The following is a 27624-nucleotide window of genomic DNA, read 5'->3' as shown; positions in this document are numbered from 1 at the left end:
CCGAGCCGTGCTGATTCATCTGCTCCGCTGCTCCCGCCGCCTGTTATCTCCCCCCTCCAGGTGGGCCCGGCAGCGGCGGGCCACGATGTGGGCACCGCCGTCGCTGCGCTGCCAGCCGGCACAGCTGGCGAGCAGCAGCTGTAATGCAGCCATTGTCTGATGCCCTCTGTGCACTCTGGGCCGGAGACAGCAAAGGCAAAGAGTGAACGAGCCAGAGAAAAGGATCCAATTGTGAAACAAAGAAAGACAAATTACAATAGCGGCAGGGGGAGACGGGGAAAGGGAGCATAAAATTTAAATTAGCGGAGGCACAAAAGGAGTCGACAGCTTCACACTTCTGAGGTGGAAACATTTTGGATTATCAAGCGGCATCATGTATCGCAGAGTTAAGACCTACAACCACATAAGGATGAAACGATATCGATATACTTACAGTAGGTGTTTCTTGCTTTGTCTCACTTTGCCCTCTTGTTGCTTTGACGTTACACAACTTTTGGTGTTTTCATTGATCTGACCTCAGCAGGCTGCATGGCAGACTTTGTTAGAATTTTTTTTTTGTTTTTTTTTTGTTTTTTTGTTCTGGAGGAAATGGCGATTGCATGCTGACGGGAGAAAAAAAAAAAAAACAATTTTCAACCAAATTACCTGAAAATGCGGAGGTGATTTTGAAGGTTCGTGCGTTTGTGGTTGCACAGAGTGATTTTCCATGGCAATTCAGTATTTCTGATTTGCTGTAATCATGAAGTATTTCAATCCAAAGACTTTGCTGATTGCGTTATTATTTGCAGAAATCCTTTATTTTGCTCGATCTCAGGCCTGCGGTGTCAATACTGCCTGAAGTTACATGTTTGGAACAGAGCACAGTGGTGTAGTGGTTGCCGCTCTTGCTTCTTAGTGAGAATATTCCTGGTTACAGTCTGATTTTGGGAGGCTTTCTTTGTGGAGTTTGCATGTTCTACTTCTGTGTGTTCTTTCCAAGTATCCTAATTTCCTCTTATCCTCCAAAAACACAAATTAAGGTTCATTATTGGCTCTAAATAATGGTGTGAATGTGAGTGTGGTAGCAGTACAGAAGATGAATGGATGTCCACCGACAACCATGACGTGCATTTTTAGCTCTCTGATGTGTCGTGAAGCAGTGAACGTGTCGGCCTGTGTGTGTGTGTCCCCGTGCACGTGTCTCTGTCCAAAGTGGGCTGCAGTTCAGCACATCATAATCATCTCCTATCAGACACATGAAGGAATAACATGCACACACTGACACACACACACACACAGAGTCACACGCACTAAATTCACACTTGTGCAACTGAAGTGAGTCACAGAGTGCCGCGGCAAATTGGATTTGCCATGCGATGCCCTCATTATTGTTACCCGGGTAACCAGCCACCCCTTTACAATCATCCCGTTTTGTCATCTTTCTGAGAGGAGAAAGCGAAAGAGGCAGAGGCCTGGGTGGAGGAGACAAAGCAGGACGGACAGACTGGGATTCCCACAGAAGTCTCTTTTAATCCGTGTGTCTCACTTTTCTTTTTTTTTTTTCCTGCGTCTGCACTCTTTGACTCCGACGCCGGTAATTCACTGGGAATTGACCTCGCACCTCAAACCGTGATCACGTTCATGTTTTCATCGTTTTCTCATCTCTTCAGTTCTAAACCTGCATATCATGATTCATGGGGTAATATATGAAGTCAAGCTGGCATGCAGAGCTTTCTAGAGACTTATTTTCTCTCTCTGCCTTCCTCTTTCACTGTCCGTGTGTTTTATATCTCTGCTCAGCGTGAGGCCGAGGTGATGTACTGAACGTGGAAGAGCAAAGTTACTCAAGTTTCCTCTTCACAGACGTCTGAGTTCTGCAGAGTTTTATGAATCAGTGTCTTGACTGGCAGCAATACGCGGCGTGTTAAGCATGCCTTGGCATCTTCATTCAAGCTTCTCATATAGTTTAATTGCTTGTTTGTGTCTTGTATGTTCTGTGGTTAGACAATCAAAGGACAAATATTTGTGTAGCTGCACACACACAGAGTATATATGGCATGTCCGCACACGTACACACAAAAAAAGAAGCAAATATTCAGAGTAATGATATTAAATTGGAGAGCAACTTGTGTTTGAAGTAGAATAGAATAAAGAAAGTAAATGAAAGATATTTTATAAAAGGTGTATTTTGATGGTAATGCTATTAAAACATTAACTTATACATACTGTACACTGTATGCAAAAATGAGTTTCAATGAAGTTATAAATGTCTTTTCAGGATGACAAATCAAATTAATTTCCTCCTTGTATTAAAATTTAAAGTATGGAAAATCTACATTTTTTAGCAACAATTGTCTCAATGCTTATGAATTTCTTTGAAAAACAAAGTAAAGAAATCTAAAACTTCAATCGGTAACACATTACTTGAAGCACTCGGTATAACACATGGACACAGTTATAAACAGTAGTGGACAGTTATGTACAGTAGTTATAAACACTCATAAATGATCATAATGCTTTATAAGCCACTATACAGCATAGGATAGGGTTAGGTTTAGGGTTAGGTCCTGGCATTGTGATCATTTATGAGTGTTTATAACAATAGCTACACATGCTATAATGGCATTATAAGGCTTTGTAAATGTACTTATAATGTGTTATACAGGGGGGCTTCAAGTAAAGTGTTACCCTTCAATCTGACAATAGATTAAACCACATCGTCAAACACGTTTCATAGAAAAGAATGAATTTGGTGACCTAAATAAGGCCCGTTGAAGCAGTCGTACGAGATGCTTACTGCTGTGAAAATGGTTGATTTCTCTGTGCGTATCATGAGTCACTTGAAGAGGTTGATCTGACACCGATATCTGAGGATCAAACACGTGCAGGGAAGCAGAAGTTGCTGAATATTTGCAGAAAAGTTAACAAGAAACGATGTCAGGGTTGTTTTGTTTCCTTGCTAACATCTATCGTCTCAATCCGTTTGTTGTGTCCAGTTTCCTGCGTGCCGCTCGCGCTGTAGCATAGGCGTGAATGCTAATGAGCAACCGCTAATAGTTGATATTTTCGGCCGCAGTAACAGGCGGCGGCGTACTGATGCATATTTTCAGGGCCAGAGGAGCGACTGTGTAGGAGGCTGAAGCCGCCCATTCAGCCTCTTGGGATACACATCATCTGGCTCGATTCAGACGCCAAAGAGCTCCATTGTTTGACCCCATTCAAGCAGCGCTATTGTACCGGGCGGGTCTGATTGTGCTGCTCTGTGCAAATGGCAGCGTAACGTGTGTGTGTGTGTGTGTGTGTGTGTGTGCGCGCGCGCTTGTCTGTTGTGTTTTAGCGGCATTGTGCGAGCAGCCTATGCTACGATCAGGGACGTGTGAGGGTGTGTTTGTGTTGCTTTGCGAGGAGTGCGTTTGCGTCTTCCGAAGCCGGGGCTTTTCTCACAACAATGCGCCCCGTCATTAAGATGCAAACGGGGTGAACGCAGCCCAAACGTGACCCCGTTTTCCGGCGCCGCAGAGCAACCGATGGTCACAGGCTGCTGCCGAGGGAGGAGAAAAGTAACCGAAATGGCTCTGAGTTCTCACTTTTTAGAAGTTGGATTCATACTTGCAAACCTTTATGAATGTTTTTGCACGCGAAATCATGAACCAGTCAGCAGAACATGTGGTGGTTGTCACAGCGAGCAGATGGGCGTGGGCTGAATATCTGCATAAGACAGTGGGCTTTGCTCTGCGTGTGTCACTGTAGTCTTTGAGCTTGTTTTTTTTTTTTTGTGATTGTTTGGTTTTCTGTTTACTTGCCTCCCTGACCGGTGATCCTCATTCCCTCCATCACGGGAGCACTAAGACATAATGTCAGGACTGCCGACAGGCCGGGGAACAATAATTACATATTTTCACAGAACCGCCATCACTTAATGGACACCTTGGGTTGAACTTCAGTGTTTTCAAGAACAAATAGCCTTTGCCTCAAAAAGCAAAAAAATGATGGAAAATATGCAGATTTTCAGTTACATAATGACATAACGTTTGACACATTATTGCAACTATTTCACTAAAATGATTTTATTAAAGTTTATAGCCATATGCTGTGCTGTTCAGGGGTGTAGTGGTAAGCACTCCTGCCTCACAGTGAAAGCGTTGCCTGTTGGAGTCCAGAATGAGTCTGTGTGTGGGCCTTTCTGTGGACAGTTTGAATGTTTTCCATTTGTTTTTGTTGGTTTTCTCTTGGTCACCTGGTTTCCTCTCCAAATAACCCTGGACTGAGTCCAGTGAATTGGATCAAGATGGATAAATATATTTGTATAGATAGAAGTGCGTTGTTCCAGCGTGATTGATATTAGTATTTTTCCTGTTCTGCATCAGTCAAGTTTTTGGATTTCTCTTCTTTTTTCTGATGATGATAGTTATTGTAATAGGATAGCAAACTTCCTTCAACTGGAAAAGACAGACGAGCTGTTTAAAAATACATCCACAGGCAGGAAATATACATTAAGTCAAAACAAAAGCAAATTTGGCATGATCGATAATGCAATCGTGAATTTCAACAAACACAAACGACTCTCTGCATTCACGTGTTCGGAGTCCACCTGCTTCCAGCTGTGATCTGCCTCCGCTGTCTGGACTCGCCTCAGCGAAAATGAGCCCGTCACCTGGTCCTGTCCCTCGAGCTTTGGCCTGAAAGGGAGGCGGCGGCAGGGGACAGGAAGTCTGAGGGAGAAGTGATAATGAACTGACTTCAGGCCTAGTTTCTATTTTGGTTGGAAATTGGTTTATCTAAATGGGGTGAGTCAGAGAAACTGCACAGTGAAGACAGACGGAGAAACAAAGTAAGAAGGAGGAAGAAAATCCAGCGTCTGTTTTTCACATTTTTTTGCTTCTCTTTGACAGAATACATTAAAGGTCAGAGAGAGACAAGGCGGCACGCTGCCAGTAAATTGGGACTGGACATGAAAAGCATGAAAGAGACTAGAAGACGCCTCGAGGGGACGGTTCAAACCTTAAAAAAAAAAACTACTTTAGAGTCGTAAAGTGAAGTCAAGTTGTGCAGTATTGGCTGGAAGGTTTGTCATTAAATAGACGGAGTTCAAAGTTTTAAAAAACCCTTCAAAGTCAGTTCAAATATCTAAATTCATTACAGTAACTGTAAGTACTGTAGTACTTTCTTGTGCTGTTTAATGAACTTACATAAATCTCTGTGTACACTTTATGTCGAGTATTTATATTAGTGCTCTTTAAAATTTATGTGAAAGTAAACAAATTAAACTTTATATCTATAACTAATATACTGTGTGACCCACTGATTCTAGAAAACAACAAATCCAATCAATTTTAATGTTTATGAGTGATGATCCCATATCAATAGTTGCAACATACTCCAATTAATTGTTAGTAAAATCTTAAATCAAGCTATATACAACATCCAGAAAAACAGGTAAATTTAATGGTTGGAGTCCAGGTTCGACTTTGCATGTTCTCTAAGTACAAGCATGGATTTTCTCTGGTTGCTCCCAGTTTCTTCACAAACCTGAGTCTTAAGCAGTATAGCAGACGGATCGATATGAAGGAAAAAAATCAGCACCGAACAAATTCAGAAACAGCAGTAACAGATGACAGTAACAAATGGGTCACACGTCTAACTGCAGTGAACAGTAGTGCTGTATCGTCTCTGGGTTGCGAATATTCATTACAAACCTTCGCTGATGCAGCGGACAGTTTCTGCTTCACTGCCGGTGAGTGAAAGCTTGTTTGAGGTGTGTTAAATGGTGTCAGACAGACTGTCCAGCTTCAGAACAGATCCCAAAGGTCTTGGAGCAAAGGTCTGAGTTGTAAGAACTATGATTATGGGAGAGGTGCTAGTGATGATTCAGGATCTAAATCTGTCTTTTGCAGAGCAGGTGAGTGTGTTTGTGACCGCGTGAGCAGCCCTGTTGAGGCTTCAGCAACAACAGACGACACGGGACGCCGTCCAGAAGCCAAAAAAAAAGAGAAAAAAGAGGGAGCAATCAGTGTGGTCCCAGGATTCCTGGTGAGCTGTGAAGGAATGACAAACAGAGCTGGCTTCTCAACTTGAACACTAAGTCAACTACACACACACACACACACACACACACACACACACACACACACACAGCCCATCACTCCCTCTTTGCATGTCCCTGCTGGCTCAAAATACAGAATCTAATTATTGCTGTTAATCACCAGGCGCTCGAGCTGACTCACTGTCGAGCCATACTGTCCATATGGCCACACACACACACACACACACACATGTACACACACATGTACACGGCACTGGCCCTCCCCGTACAGTACACTCACTCATGCACACATGCGCACACTTACTCATACAAGTGCTCTCGAAAGAGCACAGTCTCACTTCGTCTTTCCACAGGATGTTATGAAATCAGTCCTGTTGCTGAAACTTGGTGAAGGTCGATGGGAGTCCTCTCTCTCACCCACACACACACACCACACACACCACACACCACACACACACACACATACATCCACACTCCATCGGGCACTTTTAGACAGGCACACACTCATCCTCATGCAGCGAGCTGAATCTGAGCGCAGTCCCAGTCCTCCTGTACCGAAGTGAGGACCCTGCTGGTGAGCGGACTATCGCCTGAAGCCAGGAGGCCGCGCGGGCGTTGATTCGATTTTACAGCCCAGTCGCTCCGTCCGAAGCTCGGGTCCGTCAGCCGAAGCAGGCGAAGAGGGGAGAAGAGGAGGAGGATTAGTGATGGCCGTGACCGACATCACAGAGGATGACCTGGATGAGCTGATGCGTGAAGAAGCGGAGGATGTGTTCTTGGAAGACGGTAGGATTTGCCAAGACCGGGCTGCGGAGCACTGAAACCAGGCGTGGGTTTCCAGGTGGGCCGCAGGGCCGAGACACCTGCGAGGTCAGACCGGTTGGCTTGTGACTTGTGGCAGTTAGCAGGGGTCAAGAAGAGGGTGAGAGTGGTGACCCCGAGGAATCTTCTGAGCTGTGTGGGTGGGGTTATCGACCGAATGAGCTCTGATGCTTCAACAGCGAATAAATAATGAAAACCGAGCCACTAGTGGAAGAAATATTGAGTAGTTATTAAATGCAGTGATTAAAATATCAAGTCCCCGTCGGTGTGATGACCCCTCTGGGGGTTTTCAGTCCAGACCTTGTTTTCTGGGAGCTCTCTCTGCAGAGTTTGTTTATCGATTCTCAACTTTTGCCCTTTTCAGAAAGCCAAGAGGAGCCGTGCCCTCTGCAGTGTGGGCGTAGTTGTATAAGAGGCAGATGTTTTTAACCAAGCGTTATGCACCGCAAGAAAATCCCTTCAGTGTGCACTTTGTGTGAGTGTTTGTTGTCTTAAAAGCAGCTGTAATCATAACCTGTGGTCAGACGGACACTGGAGGGAGAAGAAGCGGGAGCTGGAGGGAAGATGCTGTCAGGAGGAAGAGTGTTGATTTTAGAACTGATCGCAGACCTAGATCTAATAGACAGTGATGATTCTTAGACATATTCATGTTTGGCATCATGAAATGTTTTCAGGACTGAAACATGAGTGAACTGAGCATTTTAACTCTGAGGTGGTGTTGAAGGACACATCCATATTCCAAGATTTACTTCCATTTATGCAGTCAAATTGCTTGCAAAATGGGTTGAAACTGACTGAAATCACACTTATTTCACCATTTATTGTTTAAAAAACTTTCTTAATGATCTTCAGTCCCCCTTGAATATTGCACATACAATATTGAGTACTTCTCTCTTACAATGCAATGTGTTATTGACAAAAAATGCACTAAATAAGAATTACTTGCTTATGATGTGTTGATCTAGAAATAGGTTCAAGGAGTTTTTCTCGTTTCACATAAATGCATCCATCAGGAGTGCTGATTGGGGATAGGAAACTAATTTCTTTTGTGTTTGTAATGGTTGGAAAATACTACAAAAATAACACCTAACTCAGTAATTAACAAGACTGTTCTATTACATTCTGTTATTTTCTCTAGTTTACCATCTTTAGATTAGAAGAAGCAAATCACAGAAATAAATTAAATCAGTTTTAGCTTTTATTAAGTCAGTTGTTATAAATTATGCAAAGATATAAATAATAAAAAGCTAAATAAACTTCTCGCCTCCCTCCTATCCTGAAACACACTTCAGTTCACACATCGTGAACCAACTTCACAGTTTTCTTTGGTGTCAATCGTTTCTTGTTGAATTCACAAACACCCTCCAGAGCTTTTACACACACACACACACACACACACACACACACACACACACACATACACACGCATGCATGCACGTGTAATCAAGCAGCACAACACCATGCCTGATGTAAGAAATACAGTAACTTGCATTGCATTTTTGTGGGCATTTCAGCAGTAACCCTACTATAGTTCCCAAACAGTTACACTTACCTTCAGCCTCTAAAGATAACTTAATGATCTCATACATGTAAGTAAATAAAAGATTTTAACTCTGTTAAGTCATTATGCACAGTCAGCATCCATGATAATAATGCACAGAAATGTCATGCAAAGAGCGTTTATTATATTATCACAATAAATGGCATGTGTTTCAACTATTAGCAAGACCATTTTTCTCCATTTCTTGTGCTTTCTTCAGTTTACCATCGATAGTTTAAAGGGACACATGCACATGTAATGGTTAAGCAAATAGGGAAACCATTATTCTAACCATGAGCCTGATCCTGATGTCTGTCTTCACCTGAAAAATGATGACGCTCCTCATGCAGACCTTCATTTATTCCCCCATAGGACAGGATGCCAAATTTTGGACCTCACAATACAAACACACGCAGACTTTCAGAGCTCAACAGATGCTCCGTTTTTATTTTTATATTTTTTTACACTGTGCTGATGTAAATCATGGATTAATTCCACAGTGAAGTGTGTGCACACTTATGTCAAAGGTCCTCACAGGCTCTACAGCGGCTCCTCGGACGATGAGAGGACAGAAAATACGAGGTTATTCCCAGATATTGCATCATTTGGTGTGTAATGTATGTTAATGCCTCCGCTGACCCACTTCTGACTGATTTTCACTGACGGTAATATGACGTTCCCTTTGAACAACACAGCCAAGAGGTACGGAGCCAAGATGATTCTCTGCCACAAAACCAGCCAATCACAGAGCGCAGATTTGTGTAGAGGTTGGCCAGCAGGCATCGGAGTGTTTATTCATAGACGCAGCTGAAGGTAGCACAATATGGATCACTTATATTTTCTGTGCTAATTAGCTCTTTGGTTTAGAGATTATTGTGTGTGGCTTGTGCTGAATATTCAAGTGCTTCATTCTTATTGGACCTGAATGCAAATTTACTACCACTGTCCTATTTTTCCTCTCTGAATCAGAACTTTAATCATTACTGGAGCACTTGCAAATCTTTTTTTTCCTGCACACGAAGGGGGAGCTCTGTGTAAACGCTCAGCGTGAGGTGGAAGATTTGTGATTTTTTTTTTGGAAAAGGTTTAAAGATTTTCACACATCCCACCCTGTGCGTATCAAGTGTTCCTCCTGTCAGTCAGCACCAGACTACGAGCTCAGGAACGGAGGGTTTGATAAATGTGCATGCTTTTAATGCAGCCATGTTGTGCATCTTCTAGAGTTTAGTACATATATAGATGATTGACAGGTATTTGCACAAATAAAGGATCCATTATTTGTGAAGCGACAACAAAATCTCTTTATGTTAGAATACTTCATAAGATCAATTGTTTTTCCTTTTTTCTTAAATGAACCTGTGGTCTTAAAAAAAAAAGATAAACACAACTACAGATAAGTTGTTAGTTATTCGTTTGCCATCATCATACTCTGTATCCTGACTTGATGGTTTTACTTATAAACGTTCAAAAAAGTTACCAGTCAAAGATCTGTGAAGTCCTAAAACATTCAGTATTTGTCAGAAATTTTCACTTGTTTCGTATCTATATCTGATATTTAGTCTATCGAGGCATTTTAAATGTAAATAAAGCAAACATTCCACAGATTTATTCATTGTAGTGTGTATGAAAACATGAAATACGAAGTTATTATAGCTAAACTGAGCGAGGCGTCACAAATGATCGCAGCACATAAGGCCTGCAGTAACTATTTGTTGTTGTTTTCCATGGAGGTGATGGCTAAACCCATTATCATGCAGAAGTTATAGTACAATTCCCTCGAACATTCCCGAAATAAACTCAGGTTGTGATCGTTAGAATGAGAGCAAAAACAGATTAGAAGCATGTCAGATAGCAACAACTATGAAGAAAATACTGTAATGTGGCATTGTTGTCACAGTAGCGGATATAAAACTACGGTGTGTGAGACGCATTTGCTGTCAGCTCTGCTCGCACACACACGTGAGGTTGTGCACGGCTCCGTTAGTCCTGTTCGTCATGCCGCGCTGAGCCGCATTACAGCGAAAGGAGCTTCACTTTTAGCCTGGCAGCAGGAATGTCAGAGTGCCTGAACCGAGCGGATACACAGTGACAAACACGCCACGCAACGGCACACACACTCCAGCTCAGGTCGTATGAATTAGCAAAAAGCCTCGGCAGGAACAAAGCGCTCCTGCTTCGTCCCTTGTGTCAGTCACGGCTCTGTTGTTCCAGTCAAAGAGAGAAGACGTCTGAAAGATGAGACGATGCTCACATTGGACAGATTGTCTTTTGTAAATCGTGAAATTTAGGGCACGTGTCTATTTAGGAGAGTAAATCTGGCATAAATCATCACATCTCTTCTGCACTGCTCTGAATATGGATACAATAGTCTGATAACAGCCAGTTTGAGTGGGAGCTTTTCTGTGTGGAGTTTGCATGTTCCTGCCCTGTGATGGACTCTGATCCTGCTTTCAGCTTCAGTCAGCTCGGATCGGGTCCAGCTCCCCCCCTCCTGAGCCTGAGCTGGAAGCACTACAGAAAATGAATGCATGGATGAATGTTGGGTCTCTCTCAGGAAGCAGGTTTAGTGTAAAATCCTGATTAGCTAAACCTGAGATGAAGGTAACTCGCTTCAAAAGGACAGGAAAGTTGAACTTGAGGCCCAATTAGACCTGCCTTTTCAATTAGTGTGATCCATCCACAGTAATATTTATATCACACATACATTAAGAATGAAACATTTGTTTTTATCTTTCATTTAAACCAAAGTTGATTTTCGTGCCAAGTTGTAATCTTTCAAGATACTTCAATGGATCTGGAGCGATAGTCTGTAAACACGACGTTTGACTGGAAGATATTTATGTTAAAGACCATGTGAAACCTCACGGACTCACAAAGACAAAAGTCTTGTGGAGTTTATACGAGTAAGTTTTCCTTGTGCTTGAGGATCCTCCAGGGACTCCAGTGTCCCCCAACAGTCCAGAAACATGCATGTCAAGTCAATGATGGATCCAGATTGGATTGAAAAGTGTCAGTCCTGTGATGGACTGGAGACCTGTCCAGAGCATAACCCTGAAAGTAAGACAAGGATAGAATCTGAAGGCCTCTTTTCTTCAATGAGCCTTCTTAGTTTTGCAGAATTGGTGCAAAAACAGCCTCATCCTTGTTCGTGAGCTCGTCCTTTGTTTTCGGAGGGCAGTCTCGGGATGATAATCATGAAGCTACAGGAGAGGCTGAGGAGTGAAAATCAGTCGCAGGGCTATCAGAACAGTGAGAGATGTGCGCCGCAGATAATGTGCCAAAAAGCAGCTAAAAATAACAGTCACACATGCAGCCTAGTGCGATTTATATTTTATAATGATGTAAACAGAGTCTCGGCTTGCGTCTTATTAGGAAGGGGCTGCTGTAAAATCTCCAGTGCAGGAAGCGGCGCCTGACCTGAATGATTCTGTTGAATCCTCAGAGAAACCACAGTCAAACCCCTTAAGTGGTTTCACCCAAAAGATAACAGATAAACAGAGGCGTGCTTTTCCCCCTGTGTTATTCCAATTTAGCACACACATCCGTGCATGCCCGCACAAAATCTCTCAATTTGAAACACTTCTGAAGAAACACTGGTTGCTCAATATTCAAAGGAGAACGACTCCAATAAAAGTGCACAAGGGGCCTTGTTGAACCCAAAATCAACACAATGGCTTCTTTAACTCTTTCTGTGAGTGATTCACACAGTCTGATCTTGGTCTGCGTTGATAAAATGCAACGAACAAGAGAGCGGAGTGTCCCAGAGGAGGGCGGCAGTCCAGAGGCTCTAATGACAGTGAAAATACGGCGGCGCACGAGATCGATGGCGTCGCGGTTTAAACGTCAGGCCGGTGTTTGGTATCCAAATAAAACAGCGTTTAGTTTACTGGGTCAGGTCAGGAGGCATGAAGCGCTGCTTTCAGTCACATGTGAGGAGCTCCTGGAAAGATTCAGTTGATTAAAAGGCCCCGAAGCTCCCTGAGTTCCACCCAAAGTTCAGAGAAACGCGGAGGAAACAGCTTTCTCTCTGAAACGCCATTCATGTGAGTCTTTTCAGGCGTTGCTTGTTGGTGTTTTCTAGCAACTGAGTTTAATCCCTGTAACCTAACCCAGATTGCTTTTGCTGTTTTTTTGGGGGGGAGTTTATCCCTCTCTTGTGAAACAGGACTCAGTTCCACCTCCTCCTCCTCCTCGTCAATTACAAGACAAAACCTGTAATTCCTGGGCTCGACAGCTATTGTTTATTTGTTTGACTTGGTGTAGTTATTTGAACCCTCCCGGCACAACGACGCGTCAATCAATCAGATGATTTCTAGTCGTCTTCTCTTCTCCCTCCGTTTCACTGCAGCTTTTGAGGGATTGAAATGTGCGATTTCAGAGATCCTGCAGGCAGAATTTGTGTAATGGTGTGAGGTGACACCAAAGCTAAATCATTTTGCACCTTTGATATTCACCTGTAATCTCTCTGCCTTCTCGCCAGCCTGAGGGGATTTTCTTGAACGTCTGCAGCCAAACAACACCTGAGATTTAAAGAGCGAGACAAAAATTCAGAGCGTGACACAACATGCGGGCGTCTTCCAAAGCAACAAGCTTATCACAGCTTGGCTCACTTCCTCGGTGCAGGTTTTTCTTTGTCTTGCAACTACTGGTAGCAGCAGAAAAGTGGCATTCCTTACAAATTTCTAAACTAAAACGTGAAAGAAGAAGAAAAAGAAAATGGCCTGCGGGCGAGAAATGAGCCACAGTTTGCAACACAAGTTTTGTTAACAGTTGATGATCCCATGCAGCAATAGTTCTGTTTGTAAAGCAGCTAGGGTTTAATTATGAGATTTGAATGTTTTGTTGAGAGAATGTTTGTCATTCTAACATGTTGTTAGTGATCAAGTCATAGATTTACAGTCAACATTCTAGTAATCCCAATCATTTATCAGGATGTGGCCTATTTTGAAGCAACTAGTTACCTTCAAATGTTTCACATTTTTAAAAATAATCCAAGTTCCCTCAGCTGAACCTCAGGGATAGTGGCGGCTCCCAGCAGCTTCAGGCTGGAGCCTGCATTATGTCTTAGGTTTTGTAAGACAGTTTTCCCTAATGCTCCCTACGGTCTGTGATAGTGCGCTGACAGACCTCTTCCTCTTCACACAGCAGTATCAGCAGACACACTTAAATGTTAAGTAAACAGAATCAGTACTTTGACATCTTCAGTTTTTTTATTTGGGGTGCTGGCTGATTTGATATGCACTATTGATTAATAAGATCCCAGTGGCTCATCAGAATTTAACATTTTAAGAAAACAGTTTCTTGAAATATTCGGTGGCTTCAATATTTAGATTGCATTTTATACATATCGTGTCTTCATTATTACCACCCAACTTTCCAAAATGACATGTGCTCCAGGAGTGGTGCTCAGAGAGCACAGTGGACCTCCAGCACTTTACTGCATAATAAATGAAATCAGAGTTTTATTCTTTACTGTCATATATTCATCCTATGTAATTTCTACTTATGAACTGAGAGAGAATCTGCACTGTATATCCTGATAAAGTATCAGTATTTATCTACGTTAAATCAACAGATAGACTCCAAAATATTGGCTTCATAATTCTTTCGAAGTCGTTTCTTTTCAGAATATACACATTTGGATTATGTTTTACATGTTCCCCCCCTAGCCAGACATGATCAGCCAATTCTTCAACAATTTCCAAGAATATTAAAATGCCAGGAGCAGAACTTTGGGGAGGTTTGAATATATTCCCGTCGTCTGCCTCACACATCTCTCCAGCCTTCACCTGTTCTGCTCGTGGCAGGTTTATTTATAATTTACTGCTCTTCATATATTGTCTTTCTTGATAGTTACCAAAATATCATGCACCTCAGTCAACCTGCCATTGTTCACTCGCAAGTGGATTCTCTTTATTCACAAGAAAAACCGACGTCGGAGCCACGTTAATGTTGATCTGTGAGAAATGAATGATTTTCTCTGGACATTTAGTTCCTGTTTCACTACAAGCTTCCACCTTGAAACTCTTGAGGGGATGTAACACAACCACACACACGGACACACTTCCAGAAGGCACTGGCATGATGTGCAGAGCTCAGGCCCGCAAGACTAGAAGCCAGCTCGGATTTCACAAATCCATTTCTCTGTCAGGCTCTTGTTTATACTCGCCTTGTGCAGCAGAGGAAACAGTATCCTCCCCTGAGCTGACATGTTGCACACCAAAGCACTGGATCACAGCGTGCTGCTCCGCCGAGTGGAAAGCCGGCAGGGAGGTCATTTATCTGGACGGGGAATCGTCTGACAGCTTCACGTGTTTGCACAGGGGTACGACACGGCGTACAACAGATAATTAAACCGCAGCAATGTTTCCAGCGTTTCTCATCGTGCTTAGCAAGTTATCAGCACTGGAAGCTCTCGTCCTCATAATGATATCAAGCGCCCTTTGCTCTGGGGTTTTAGTTCACACTCTTTTTTTTATTATGAGATATTTCCCAGGCCACTACTCTTATATGTCTGACTCACTTCACTGGTGCGCTACATGCCGTAATTCAAATGTGTGCCACGATTAAAGTGGATTTATGAAGCCTCCCTGTTAGCTGGACTGTGTGCTGGTCAGCCTTGGCTATAATTCGCTCAATGTTTAAGGCTGTCTGTCAGCGTGAGCGCAGCTTTTCTGTGACACATATACAGTCGCTCGGCCCTCCTGTAACGGCCAATAAAAAAACTGGTTTGTCCGTGATGATGCCGGGGCTCGTGCGATTTGATAAAAATGCAAATTTAAGACGGGAGAGGCTCGCTGAGCGTGAGAATGAGTGCCGTCATAAACACACACATGAACTGACTCTGTGCACACAAGCATCCTGACAGTCCACCCACCCACACACACACACACACACACACACACACACGTGCACCTCCACTGTCTGGCCAGTTGCTGTCTCTATCCACAGCGATGCAGCTCGCGGACAGTCCTGCAGTGTGTGCGCGTCAGCGGCCGCTGTGCGCTGGGAGAAGCTCTGACCTGAGGGGACCTACAGTAGCCGCATCTCGCGCTTCCTGCTTCTGACAGTTGGCTCCACTGACCTACTTTAGCCAGCAGACTACTGCGATTATTCTCAGCACCTTTCACTAAAAGAGCAGTAATATCATTTTTTTTTAAAAGCAAAAGAAAAACAAGGAAAAGCAGTTTTTTTTTTAGAGTTTGCTGGTGAAAGCTGGATGATGCAACAGCAGAGTTATTTACTTCCCTCCCAGCAGACGTTTGGACCTTACGTGTAAACTCCTGTCCACAGATGTTTACATGCAGCTCCTCGCCAGGATGGTAGTTTAAACTGTACTCGCTGTGACCATACTTTTACAGTTACCGTGTGGTTACCATGGCGATCTGGCGCTGCGGGTACGACTGGGCGTGCGACGTTTACACCCGGTGGCTTGGAACCGTTCCTCACAATGAGGTAACGCCGTTTGAATCATGGAGTGTGACAGACCACCCATGTCTCCTCACCGGGGGGGGGAAGAAAGCTTTGTGATCACGAGCCGGTTGTTGTTCAGCGTCTCCCTGCGGGCGTGCTCGTGAGGCTGACGCTGTAAAGGTGCCGGCGTGTCTCGTGAAGGCCGAGACCGTACCTGCAGCGCACGAGCTGTCATTAGAGACCAAAGCGTGGAGCTCAGCCAGAGGGCAGCGCACTTTCAGCCGATAAGTGATTCACCTCCATGAGACAGACTACTTTGCACAGTTTTAATGTAGTTTTCAGGAAGTCATCATAGAGACAAATTTCATCCACATCTGTATTTGTCTGTTAGTGGCTTTTTGTCTATGAAAAAGGGAGATCAAGTGGTATGTGGTCATGCGGTGTGTTTCAGTACGTCGTATTGTATTCTCAGTTCAAACTTTTAACAAGTGGGAGATTCCAGCAACAATACACTGAGCTGGTAACCTGAGTGAAAGGGACACTCAGCGTTTTTCAGTGACATTGAAGTCTCGCTCACCCCCCCCCAGACTCGTCCCTCGTCAGCCGAGCCGGTGCGTCCTTTCATCCTTCAGCCGTGGCCTTCATGGACTTCAGTCACATGGCCTTCCTGGCTCGCCCCCGTGGAGAGAGAATCTTCTGGAAAACGAGTTAAAGAAGAATCTGCATGTTGAAGAAGTTGAATTGAGGAGAATGACGTGGTTTTCAGCGCCGCGCTACACCTGGAGCAGGAGGAGGATGGAGGGTGGTGAATAGCAGCAGAGGGGGCTGCTCTAAAAGTGAAGGGTCTTCAGGTTTCCTGTTTATCATGTGGGTTGTGTTCGAATAAACAGGCTCGTATGGTGAGCTGAATTCTGAGAGAGGTAAACTGGTCCGGCTCTTTATCTATTGGGGGTCAAAACTAACAAGCAGGAACTGTTTCGTGACAAAAAATCTAATTCAGCTTACCCATTCTACAACTGGATTTATTTTTGATCGTATGGCTGTGGAACGGTCAAAAACGTGCTGTTTGTCAGTGCTTCTCCTTTTTTCAAGATAACCTCATTAACTTTTATTTATTATTGCTATTTTTTACCTTACCTGTACATTACCTGTACAGCCATACCTGATGTGTGGATATTGTCATCAATGGATTGATTGATATGACTTAACATTGTGTTCCTACCTTTGTCCATGTAGTGTATAAGAAGGAATGAATAGCAATAGCATTATTTCCTGGGGAAATTCAGTGGTTATGCAAGATGTCTGTATAATGTGGGCTTTATTCAAATGCAAAAAGATGCTGTTGTTTTTTATAAAACGCTGAATGGGAGTCACAGCAAAACCTCTTCTTGAGAGGATGAATCATGATGCAGGCGTACTTCACTGGACTCTGACTGGCAACTTCTTTGAATCGCTGCTTATATACACAAGCTTGTGTGTGTGTGTGTGTGTGTGTGTGTGTGTGTGTGTGTGTTTAGTGTTCGAGCGTGCGTGCAACGCTTCAGTAAATATAGCTGCTGGACAGGAGGTTGCTGATGACAGTCATAATTACAGGCTAAGTCGTCCAACAGCTGAGAGCCTTCAAGGTGTGTGTGTGTGTGTGTGTGTGTGTGTGTGTGTGTGTGTGTGTGTGTGTGTGTGTGTGTGTGTGTGTGTGTGTGTGTGTGTGTGCGTGTGTGTGTGTGAGTTGAGGGGCTTATGGGAACCCTGCAGAGCTCTGTGGATGTGCTGTACCCAGGATTACGCAGTAAAACATTAGTTGAAGAGTAAGATGCGGGAAAAACTAAGTGAAGCTCAGCATTACAGCTGCAGTTTGACTTTAAAGGAATATTTAATAGTTGTAAGAGTAGAATTCACATTTTCAGACAGACTGGGAGGATTTTATTTCAGGTGTGTTGGAAAATAAAGTCAATTTCAAATTAACAAGTTAATAATTCCAGAAAGATAATATGGTTGTGTTGAGCTAAAGCGTTACTTTAAAATTAATATCTGACTGGACAGAAAAATAGAAAGAGACGGGTATGTACAATCAAGTGACGCCACTTTATGTATTTAATGGTATTGTGATTGTGTGTTTTTTTAGCTTGTTTTCAAATAAATTTGAAATAAAAAACTGCGGTTATTAACAGACAATTTTTTTTAAGCTTTGTGATTTCTTAGGGAGTTTGTCTATCCTTTTTTTCACCCACTGTCACCAAAGACAGTTCCACAAAATTGATGCCAAAAGTTAATTTCCGAGCCAAATTAGCGACAATATGAAAACCCTCTGATTTAAGATTAATTATATCTGAGAGTCATTATATAAATCTCTTCCTCTACTAATACCAGAGTGATGGATTAAAAGGGACAAGCCATTTTCTGCTCCCTTAGCTTCTTGGAAGAGTGAGCTGAATTGGATTTGTATGGACTCAGTGGAACAACACATCCACTTATGGAGGGCAATTATGCTGGCAGGGGCATTTCAAGTAGAGTCACTCTTCATAAGATTCCCCCACAAAATGTATTTTTCCTCCGTCTCTAACAGTAGCACCTGTGTTTCACGCTGTTTGTAGCATTTTGCTGCTTTCTTTACTTGTAATTCGATTAAGTTGTTTTTTAATTTCCAGAGAAAAAAAATATGTCACGAAACCGACCCGAGGAAAATGGATTAACAAAGTCATTTAGAAAAGAAATGTTTGTTATGAAGCAGTATAATCACATATAATCATGTCAGTTCATAGTTACGAGGACAAACACAACTTGCTTCATGTTTATTTCAGCTCAGATGTTGAGTCAGTTGTTGTTTACTGCAGGCATGCAATCAGTCCAATCCTAGAAGTCAGGAAAGTCTTAGGTTCTACTTCTTTAGGTCTTAGGTTCTTCTTCCAAGGAAAAAAAATGATAGAATTGTAAGAGCAGAGCCATGAACATGCTGTAATCTAATGGCATTCTGGAATAAGGAGCCCCTCTGGGAGGTGGCTGCCATTGATCTCTGGACGGCCGAGGCTTTGTCTGTTTGGAGGAAATTAGATTTCTACATGTCAAAGAAAAGCGTATTAAGACACTTTCTCGAGTCTAACACACTCACGGGCAGCTGCTGATGTAGGGTGAGAGTGGATGTGTCCCCCCAGTGTTTGGCTTCACTGTAATGTTTTGGAAAATCGGAATCTTTATACCTTCAGGTAACAAAAGTAGAATTATTGTCATTACTCCTAAATTTGACTGACAAAACCAGGAAACGATTCTGACTCAAAAAAGCCAAACCTTGCTGGTGGCCACGGTTGACTTTCAGTCTCCTCCCACGCTCTCTGCTTTGAGCCAAGTTTCTGCTGGACATGCCGCACACAGCAGAGGCTATACGGCAGCTTCACAGCATCAGTGTGAATTTTCACCGATGCCATGCTAAGTTGCATGGAGCTGATGGTGAGGTAAAGTCTCTTCTGTTTCCTCCCCTACTTATTAAAACAATCTCCCTGTAAAGTTCTGCTGAAAACAATAAATAAATAAAATAGAAGCCACTGATGTAAGATTTTGTGGTGTGAAGGATACACTGATGTTTATTAATGTATAAAAAGCCATATTCTGTTGAAGAGCTCACCTTTTCAACACTTATTGGTTCTGATGCTTTCATCAGTCCATCCATCACCCGACCCATAGGGGTCAAGGGTGACAAAATGTTGATGTTGGGAGAGAGCAAAAATAAATACAGAATTTTCTGAATAGCCATTTTCTGAAAGATCCACAGAGGCAGACCCCCGTGGCACCCCAGTAAATTTTGCTGATGAAGGAGGTTTAGTCCAACCCAGCTGACATTGCACAAAAAAGCAAGATAAATCGCCTAGAAAATCACCGGGGTAACACAGTCACACACACACACACACACACACACACCTACAGCTAATTTACAGTCACAATACATGTGTGAGGGCAGTGTGAAGAGACAACACTGACACAGGGATATCATGCAGACTCTGGAATCAAAACCTCGTCTCATTTTGCAAACTACTGTAATTTTTTATCCTTGATATTGATATGACAAACGTAGCTTGTGTTGTGTGTTGATGGAATTTACAGATTGAAAAACAGAAAAACAGTTATTGTTGCATTGTTGGTTTGGTAGTTGTGGAGAACATTAGTTTCTGAGTGTGTATTATTGCTTTTGTTCTTATCATACTGTATTTTTTTTACTAATTCAAAAAGGTTTTTTTTTTTTTTTTTTTTGCAAATATAAAATAAAAGTACCCTCTTGCCTGGACCAGATAATTTCCCTTCATCTGTGCAGTAGTTTCTTTGGAAATGCGACTGATTTGATGTGATTTACCTCTGGAGAGTAACCCAGACAAAGGGAGTGAGACCGGGCACACTCCGAGACTGATTGATGCTCTCAGGGTGCGCGCATCGATATTCCTCCTCCTCCTCCTCCTCCTCCTATCACAGCTGATGGGCTGGAGGGGCTGGAGGGGGTGGGGGGTGGGGGTCACTCTCGGTGGTTGGGGTAGAAAGTATCCTGACCCCGCCCCCTCTGTCACATCCTCGGCCTGTGATTGGTCGCCGCCGTCCAGGCGGAGCGCACGGAACAGTCCGGACCTGCTGCGAGCGGCTCAGTCAGTGTGTTTGCTCTGCACGGCACCAGCGGCTATTAGACCCCCATCCTGCCGGGATTGACCCTTTTCTTCTCTCTCTTTTTTTTTTTTTTTTTGTTTGCATCGAGAACAACAATAGTAACAATCGGTGCGCTGCGCGCGCGCTTCCTCTCTCGTCCTCGCTGATTTGATTTTACGCACGGATGAAGCGGCGCCGGTAGACGCGCACAGTCCCGCACAGACGCAGGAGCCGCTCCGGGAGAACTTCAGCTGAGGTGAGTTCAGGCGTCGCTCCGTGTTGGTGCGCTCATTTTGGAGGGGGAAACACTCCCCCCACCCCCCCGCTCGTGGATTAAGCCCTCCGCTCCGGGACCGTGGATCACTGAGATGCTTGAACTGATTTCACTGAGGATGAAGCTCAGCGCAGGATAAACAGACGAGTAATCATTTTATCCTAAGAAGAGTTTCCCGCTCTTAAATCCTTTATTTTTCAAGAGATACAGATGCTGTTCTCCAGATGATATTAATCGTGCTGTTGTTTGCCCCTCGCCTCTGTTGACACATGATGGGTTGGGAGTCATGACAGATTCTGGAGTGGTTTTGTGTTTCTCTTGAAAAGAGGTTTAATGTTATTGTGAGGCTTCTTCAGCCTCTCGTAACCCCTGCTGGATGTGCACATGAGGCAGGGGTGATAGGTGACAATGAGCCCAGTGGTTTTACCAGAAAATGGCTCTCCAGGTTTGTTTAAGGTGAGGGTCAAAGGGCGTCTTTTGTGCGCCCATACCACCCACAGTGGTTGAGCCAGCTGAACCAGAGCTGATAAATGAAGCCGCAGCAAAACGGAAGGAAAACCTGTGAAGTGAGCAGTCCTTGTCAGAAGATATCAGGTTGTGTTTTTTTTTCTTCTTCTTCTTTAGCCTGACAGATGGTCTGCAAATCACTTTTTTTCTGCTTTCTAGGCTGAGTGTATCTAGAGAAACGTGTGATTCCCTTGATTTCCAGGTCTTTTCTCTTTTGAATGGCTGCCAGCTGAAGTTATCTCCTCAGCTGCATGTCCTCCAAAATGATCAAAGCTTTTGTCAAGCAATCACAATTTTTTAATTCAGCGGGAAAATCTTCTGCCCAAACAATCATCCTGCAGAAAAGCTTCTCCCCTGGCTGCTCACGCTGTTTCTGAGAGAAAAAGCTTTTTTTTTTCTTTATTTCAGGGCTAAATGCTCCCTCAGTGCAGCGCCAGGCTGACTTTGATATGGTTAAGTGGAAGTGCTTTGCTTCGCTGCCAGCCCGTTTGGACCGTGGTTAAGCTGTTCGAAAAGGGGGCTGGAAATGAGGGGTGGACTGTTTGTGCCAAGCTGAGACGGGCTGCGGGGATGCAGGAGCAGCGTCTGTTCCCAGACTCTCACATCTCACACACACACACACACACACACACCCCGGCTCTCACTCACCTTCTCCCCACTCCACCACAGCCCTCTTTCTTTCCCCTCCCTCGCTCCTCACACACACACAAACACATGCATTCATTTCCTTCTCTTTCTCCCCGAAGCCTCATTAAAGGAATTATGACTGTGCGGTTTGGAGGAAATTCAGACGCTCTGTCACTTTGTTGGGTTTTCCCCTGAACTACCAAAACACAACACTGAGAAGTTGTGAGCGCATGTGGATTTTAAAGAATGAAAACATCACCTGAATGCAGAAAACAGCCACTTTCTTCAGATGGCAGGTGTAGTTTCCTTTTAGGTAAATGCAGAAAAGTAACAAATATGTTCATTTGTATGCGTTGGACATATGTTTGAAAGGATATCAAAAGAGCAACGCACAACATCACTTGTTAGTGATGATATTTATGGCATGGCATCGTCTTGTCTAAGGATGTCAAAATCAGACATTAGATAAAAGCCAGGGCGTGGTGGGTTTGAGTCTGGTTGGAGAACTTGTAGCGTTTGCATGTTTTCTCATATGTGCGTGATTTTTCTCTGTGATGGACTGTGATGAACTGCCTTCACTCATACAGCTGAGATCAGCCAGAGAAAGTGACCCTTTAGAATGAACACGCTGTCCGAACCTCTTGTTTCGCCTTATTGTCCGTTTCACTAGGTCACTTCAGTAGATGCAGATCATAAAGGCCAAGCAAATACCAAACTAAAGGAGGAGAAATATTACTTGTTGTACGTTGTGTGAGCGCCGTGGTGAGTCTTTCAGTGCTTTAAAGTCCAGCGGCGTCTTACTTGTGGAGCGCTTGACCTTTTCCTTTCCGAGAACACCCACTTGTGCTTCTCAGAGAAGATTGCTTGCCTCTGTGGGAGTGTGCGCGCGCGTGTGTGTGTATGGGTGGGTGTGTGTATTCTCTGCATGCACATGCATATGTCTCTCCATCTGTGAGCATACATGTGGTTGGGGTTTTTTTTTCAGAGGGGGGGTATTAAGGCCTTGCATTCTTACAGAAGGAGTGCCTCTTTAAAGTTTATGCAGCTGATAGTGATTTCTGAAGAGGTGGAGGCTGCAGAAAGTTCTCCACCGGGGTGAAGAGCGAGACGATTTCAGTTCGAGGTTTTCGCTGCACTCAGTGAACCGAGAGAGCGTATTGTTAATAACGACTTGAATATTTAAAGAAAAAGAGCATCTCCTGCTGAGTTCCTCTGATCAAGACTTCCATTTTTAATTGAACCTTCATCTCGTGTCTGGGAAAAAAAATACTTTGATGTGAACCGCAAATTGGAAGAGGTTGGGTTTTTGTTCTGGTTCTCTGGCAAAAAACTTCCTTGTTCCCTTTGGGGAATTTAGGTCATCTCTGTTCAAGACAGCGTTTTTTTGATAAATCTGTCACAGCGCACATAAATTGTCGTTATTTTAGAAACACTGCTGTTCTTTAGCTTCACACACCTTTCAGGCTTGTTAGAAGTCTGCTTGTGTAAAGTGATGGATCGCTTTGCAGAGTGACGGACTTCCATAGTCACACCAGATGCAGATAAAGCGGCCGCACGGCCTGATCTGAGTCCGAGGTTATCTGCTCTCAGGAAGAGGGTCTGGTTTTAGCCTGTCCCGACATGCCCAGCCTCTCAATCACTCCTCCTTCAGAGGGGGGTGGGGAGGCGTTTTCTGCTGGTGGGGAATTTTCAGTGTCATGACGGCAGGCTGAAGGCTGTTGCACAGGGGTTAAGTGGTATGTGGAAGGAGGGGCAGGTTCAGGGAGTGGAGGGGCTGACCGCGACACCAGAGAAAACTTTCAGCTGGATGAGGACATTGTGAGTCTTTACATTAGATCATCCATCATTACTCCTGAGTGGGTTTTGTTCCCGGTGCTCAAAACAATCTTGAAGATTTGCTCCAGTAAAAGAATCGGGGTGGAAAAAATGTGATCTTGTGAAATATTTTGATGTTTAAAGATAGAATGTGAAATTTATGTCTTAAAAGTGCAAAATGATTAAGATTTAAATGGCTTACGATATGATGCTTTTGTGTATTGAGTAGAAAATGTGTGAATATTTTACTGCTCGCTCTGGATTATTGAAAAAAAAAGTTTTCTAATGTATTTGTATTTTTTCATCAGCAAGTTGCTGCTGAGATGTTTGATGATGACTGATTGCAAACATGGTCATGCGCTCAGCTTTTTCCAACTCTGAAAGTATGACATCTGTGAGCATGTGGCATCAGAATGAGGAAGCGCTATTTATCTTCTTAGTTTCAATTCATTGATAACATCAGAAGATTATATTTCTTTTTAGCTCCTGTCTGTTATCTTGGTGACTGCAACTGTTCTTGGTATCAGATAAGAAGGGAAAATACGTAAAGCAGAACTGCTCGGTGTCACCGAGCACAGCTCACCCAGTGTTACACTAATTCATCATTTCAATTGATTTCTTGTTTTGCAGTACTTTACTTCCAACTTAAATAGCTGGTCGAATGCTGATTTCAGGATCTGATCAAAAACTCTTCTATCTTCCAGAGCTGTTTTTTTTGTTGTGATGCACTTTTGTGTTTTTGTCTGTAGATCTTCCAGTAATAACGTTAGTTTGAGTGCTTCCCAATATTAAAGTTTAAAGAGGGTCTAAGTGCCGTGGTGCCTAAATTGGAGACCGCAGACGGCACGCTGAGGCTACTCTCTCTAAAATCACATGAAAGTCACAACACACACACTTACAGCGTGCGCACAAGCACATGCTTCTCTAATAAGTGAATATTGTGTGTGTCCGTGCACTTTTTTCCCCTTTGCTTCCTGACCGCATGAGCAAAGAAGCAGTGATGTATGAAAAACGATAACCGGAACGATTACGTGCCGCTAATGGACTAATGAGTGGCCGGCTCAGTGCGTGCATGTGAGCTCGGTCTCGCCCCGTGGCTTTTCTGTCTTCATTATTTCATTTTGCTCCCTTTTCTCTTCCCTTCGGTTTTATTTCCCCCCACTTCCTTTCCCAACTGTTGCCCCCCTGCCTGTCCCTTTTTCACCCCTCCTCCATAGATACTGACCAAGAATTTATGGAAGCAAATTTAGACTCTTCCTCACTGCACCTCCCGCTGTGTCTGTGTGCAGATCTGTGTGTGGTTTTCTACATTAATCCCATTCTTGAACAGCCACGGTGTAAAGGGGGTACAAACGGGACACATGGTACATGCTGTACACCAGACGTCCTGTGTGACACATGATATGTGCGCACACACACACTCACACACACCTCTGGCTGGGGCAGCTGGGAGTTGTAGCAGCACCATGATTGCCATAAGCGTTTTAGAGTCCTAAGCTGATAATCTGTCTGTTTTGGTATTTGGTGCGTTCCCGCTGCAGAGTCCAGCAGCTGGAAGAGACACTATTGGTTTACGTCGGCGTGTCACGATTTGTGCTTTGTGCCTGTTTTTTTTTTGTTTTGTTTTGTTTTGTTTTGTTTTGTTTTGTTTTGTCAGCCCACAGATGACGGATCTGTGACACATCGTGTGCCAGCAGTCCTGACAGTTTCCTTCATAGTTTTTGCGTATAAGTTGTACATGAGCCGTCAGCGCTGCACATTTCCACCTGCTGCACCTGCTCAGTTGTGCGTTGCCTCTTTTGTCTCATCTCCTGTTGTTTCTGACTCTCAGTCAGAATGTGAGCAGCATCGTCTTGATATTGACGACTTCTTTTTTGCACACCTGAATGGTTCATCATGTCATTAAAACATGAGAATCAGTGCTGAGGTGATGAGTTAGCGTTCGTGTTTCGCAGTCGCTGGCGGGGAGACTGACACACACAGTTGTGTGATGACACATTAATTGAAAAGGAGGAGAGGGGAAGATTGATGACGCTGCTCCTTCATCCTGAGGGGAGTCATGATGATGACTGTACACTCTTTAACCGGCTGTTCGTCCAAACTTTGTCCCTAAAGGTTTCAGCTGCTCCGCGTGACTCATGTTTTCTGCTTATATCTGAAAATACTTCATCTGCTCTCATGTTGGTGATCAAACTCGGCACAGAAAGGACTTCAAGCTCCACCTCCACTGTGCGGCACCCCTCAATGCACATGTAATCATACCACACTTATGTGGTTTACACCTTCTTTGATCTTATTTTTTACAAATGTCTTTTTGTTTTTGTCAGTTGTAGAGAGCTTGTGACTGGTTGGATTGTTACTATAATTTCACAAAACTCCAAAAATATGAAAATGTGCATTAGTTTGGTGGCTCAGATGTGCTGCTGCATGAAGGCTGAGGGAATTAAAAGATCTATTTTTCTATGTTTGTATGGTAAGGGAACCTCACTATGCTCTTACAATCCATAAAAAGGGCAGTTAAAGCATTTAGAGTCACTTCATGTAACATAAGTTTGACCTTGTTGATGCTTTTCACTTTTTTTTAATTAGGATTTTTAATGTCACTGTACTTATTCAAATGTGCTGGACATAAATCGTTAGAAGCTGATTTTATTTTAAGTGTTGTGTTGATCTGGAATTTAAAAAATATCACTCAGTAATTCAGAATGAACCTTTAATAGCTGATGTTAAATTGCATCCTTTCAATACCAAATAGAAATAACACTGAGTGGTTGAGTGGCTCTTGACCCTTTTTCGCTCCTCCTCCATTCCCTCCCTGACGCACTATGAAACTATTAGATAAAAACCACTGCAGTAATTCATGGTGGAGCGCCGTACATGACGGGAGCAGATGTTAACTGTGAGAACAGCTGGGTGTGGAGACGTGGTGCCACTGAGCGGGCAGGTGAAGGAAGTCATGCACTGAAATGCGCAGCACCGTCGGCGCCTCCGCTGCTTATCTGCAGACTTGTTTTCTCCATCAGTGTCTGAATCATCCTCATTACTGGCACTGTTTGTCTTCCAGTTCTTATCAGCTGCCTTCGATTTCTGTTTGGTTTTTTTTTTTTTTTTTTTTTCCCTCCTGCCATGAGCCTCAGCACTGCTGCTCTTCCCGACCAAAATCTACATGGTTTACATTGAAATTTGAAGGAGATTATGCACTCCAGCCTGCGAGCAGTGTGGAGTGTTTAATTCACAGTTTAATGCTTTACAAGTGGTTGAGGGAGCAGGACTTCAAAATGTACTTCATGGCCCCGCGGTGCTCCGCTCCCTGCTGAGTTCTCACTCCAAGCAGCACGATAGCAGTTTATGAAGACTGGATCGCTTCTGCCTTTCACTCCTGCTCTCCGTCAGAAAACTCATCTCAAAGAAACATGGACACATTTTTCTTTACATTTCGTTCATTCTCTCAGTAGATTTTTCACTCTGTGGTTCGTGTGATGGTTTTGTGGAGGCCACAGGAAGAGTACGAGGGAAATGAAATCCACCGCGGCTTCTTGTTTCACTTAATGACGCCCACAGTGTCTAATGGATTTCTGTGAAAGAGTGAAGATGGAGTTGTACTATGAATCAAGTACAACCACAGAGGATGTGGTTTAAGAATCGTGTGTTTACTTGGCTGCAACCACAGGACGAAAACATGTAAGTGGTTGCATAAATTGCTGTTTCCAATTGTCATGAACATTAAATGGATTTTGTATACATTTACAACTTACAGATTTTTTTTTTAACTCTGCAAACAACAACAAAATTTGTGGAATTGTAAAACTATTTGAAAATTGTAGAGCTCTGACAAAGTTGATAAATCCCAACAGGCTTCAAACCAGGTTCTCAGCCCTGTAATTCACACACGTCTGCACATCCCTCTTGAGATTGTAGCAGCCACTGTTGCGGCCACCAGTGAAAAGAATGTTATCTTTTTTCCAGCAAAAAAAATAACAAATG

The 27624-nt window shown here is 43.4% G+C and overlaps 1 protein-coding gene across 2 annotated transcripts in view; it reads left to right on the top strand.

Moving 5' to 3' along the window:
• The first annotated feature begins 6132 nt into the window (after nucleotides 1-6132).
• Nucleotides 6133-27624, top strand: part of ripor2 (RHO family interacting cell polarization regulator 2) — a 59629-nt gene continuing 38137 nt past the window's right edge. Inside the window, exon 1 of one of the 2 annotated variants that reach the window (XM_030120865.1) lies at nucleotides 6133-6808. In XM_030120865.1, coding sequence (XP_029976725.1) covers nucleotides 6730-6808 — 79 coding nt within the window. In that variant the 5' untranslated portion in view covers nucleotides 6133-6729. Of the gene's footprint in view, nucleotides 6809-20541; nucleotides 20674-27624 lie in introns of those variants that run through there. The other variant, XM_030120866.1, reaches the window with a different exon arrangement.

Source organism: Salarias fasciatus, chromosome 22 (genome assembly GCF_902148845.1).
Source record: "Salarias fasciatus chromosome 22, fSalaFa1.1, whole genome shotgun sequence".
NCBI classification, from domain to species: Eukaryota; Metazoa; Chordata; class Actinopteri; order Blenniiformes; family Blenniidae; genus Salarias; species Salarias fasciatus.
This window is presented reverse-complemented; position numbering and strand designations above follow the sequence as displayed.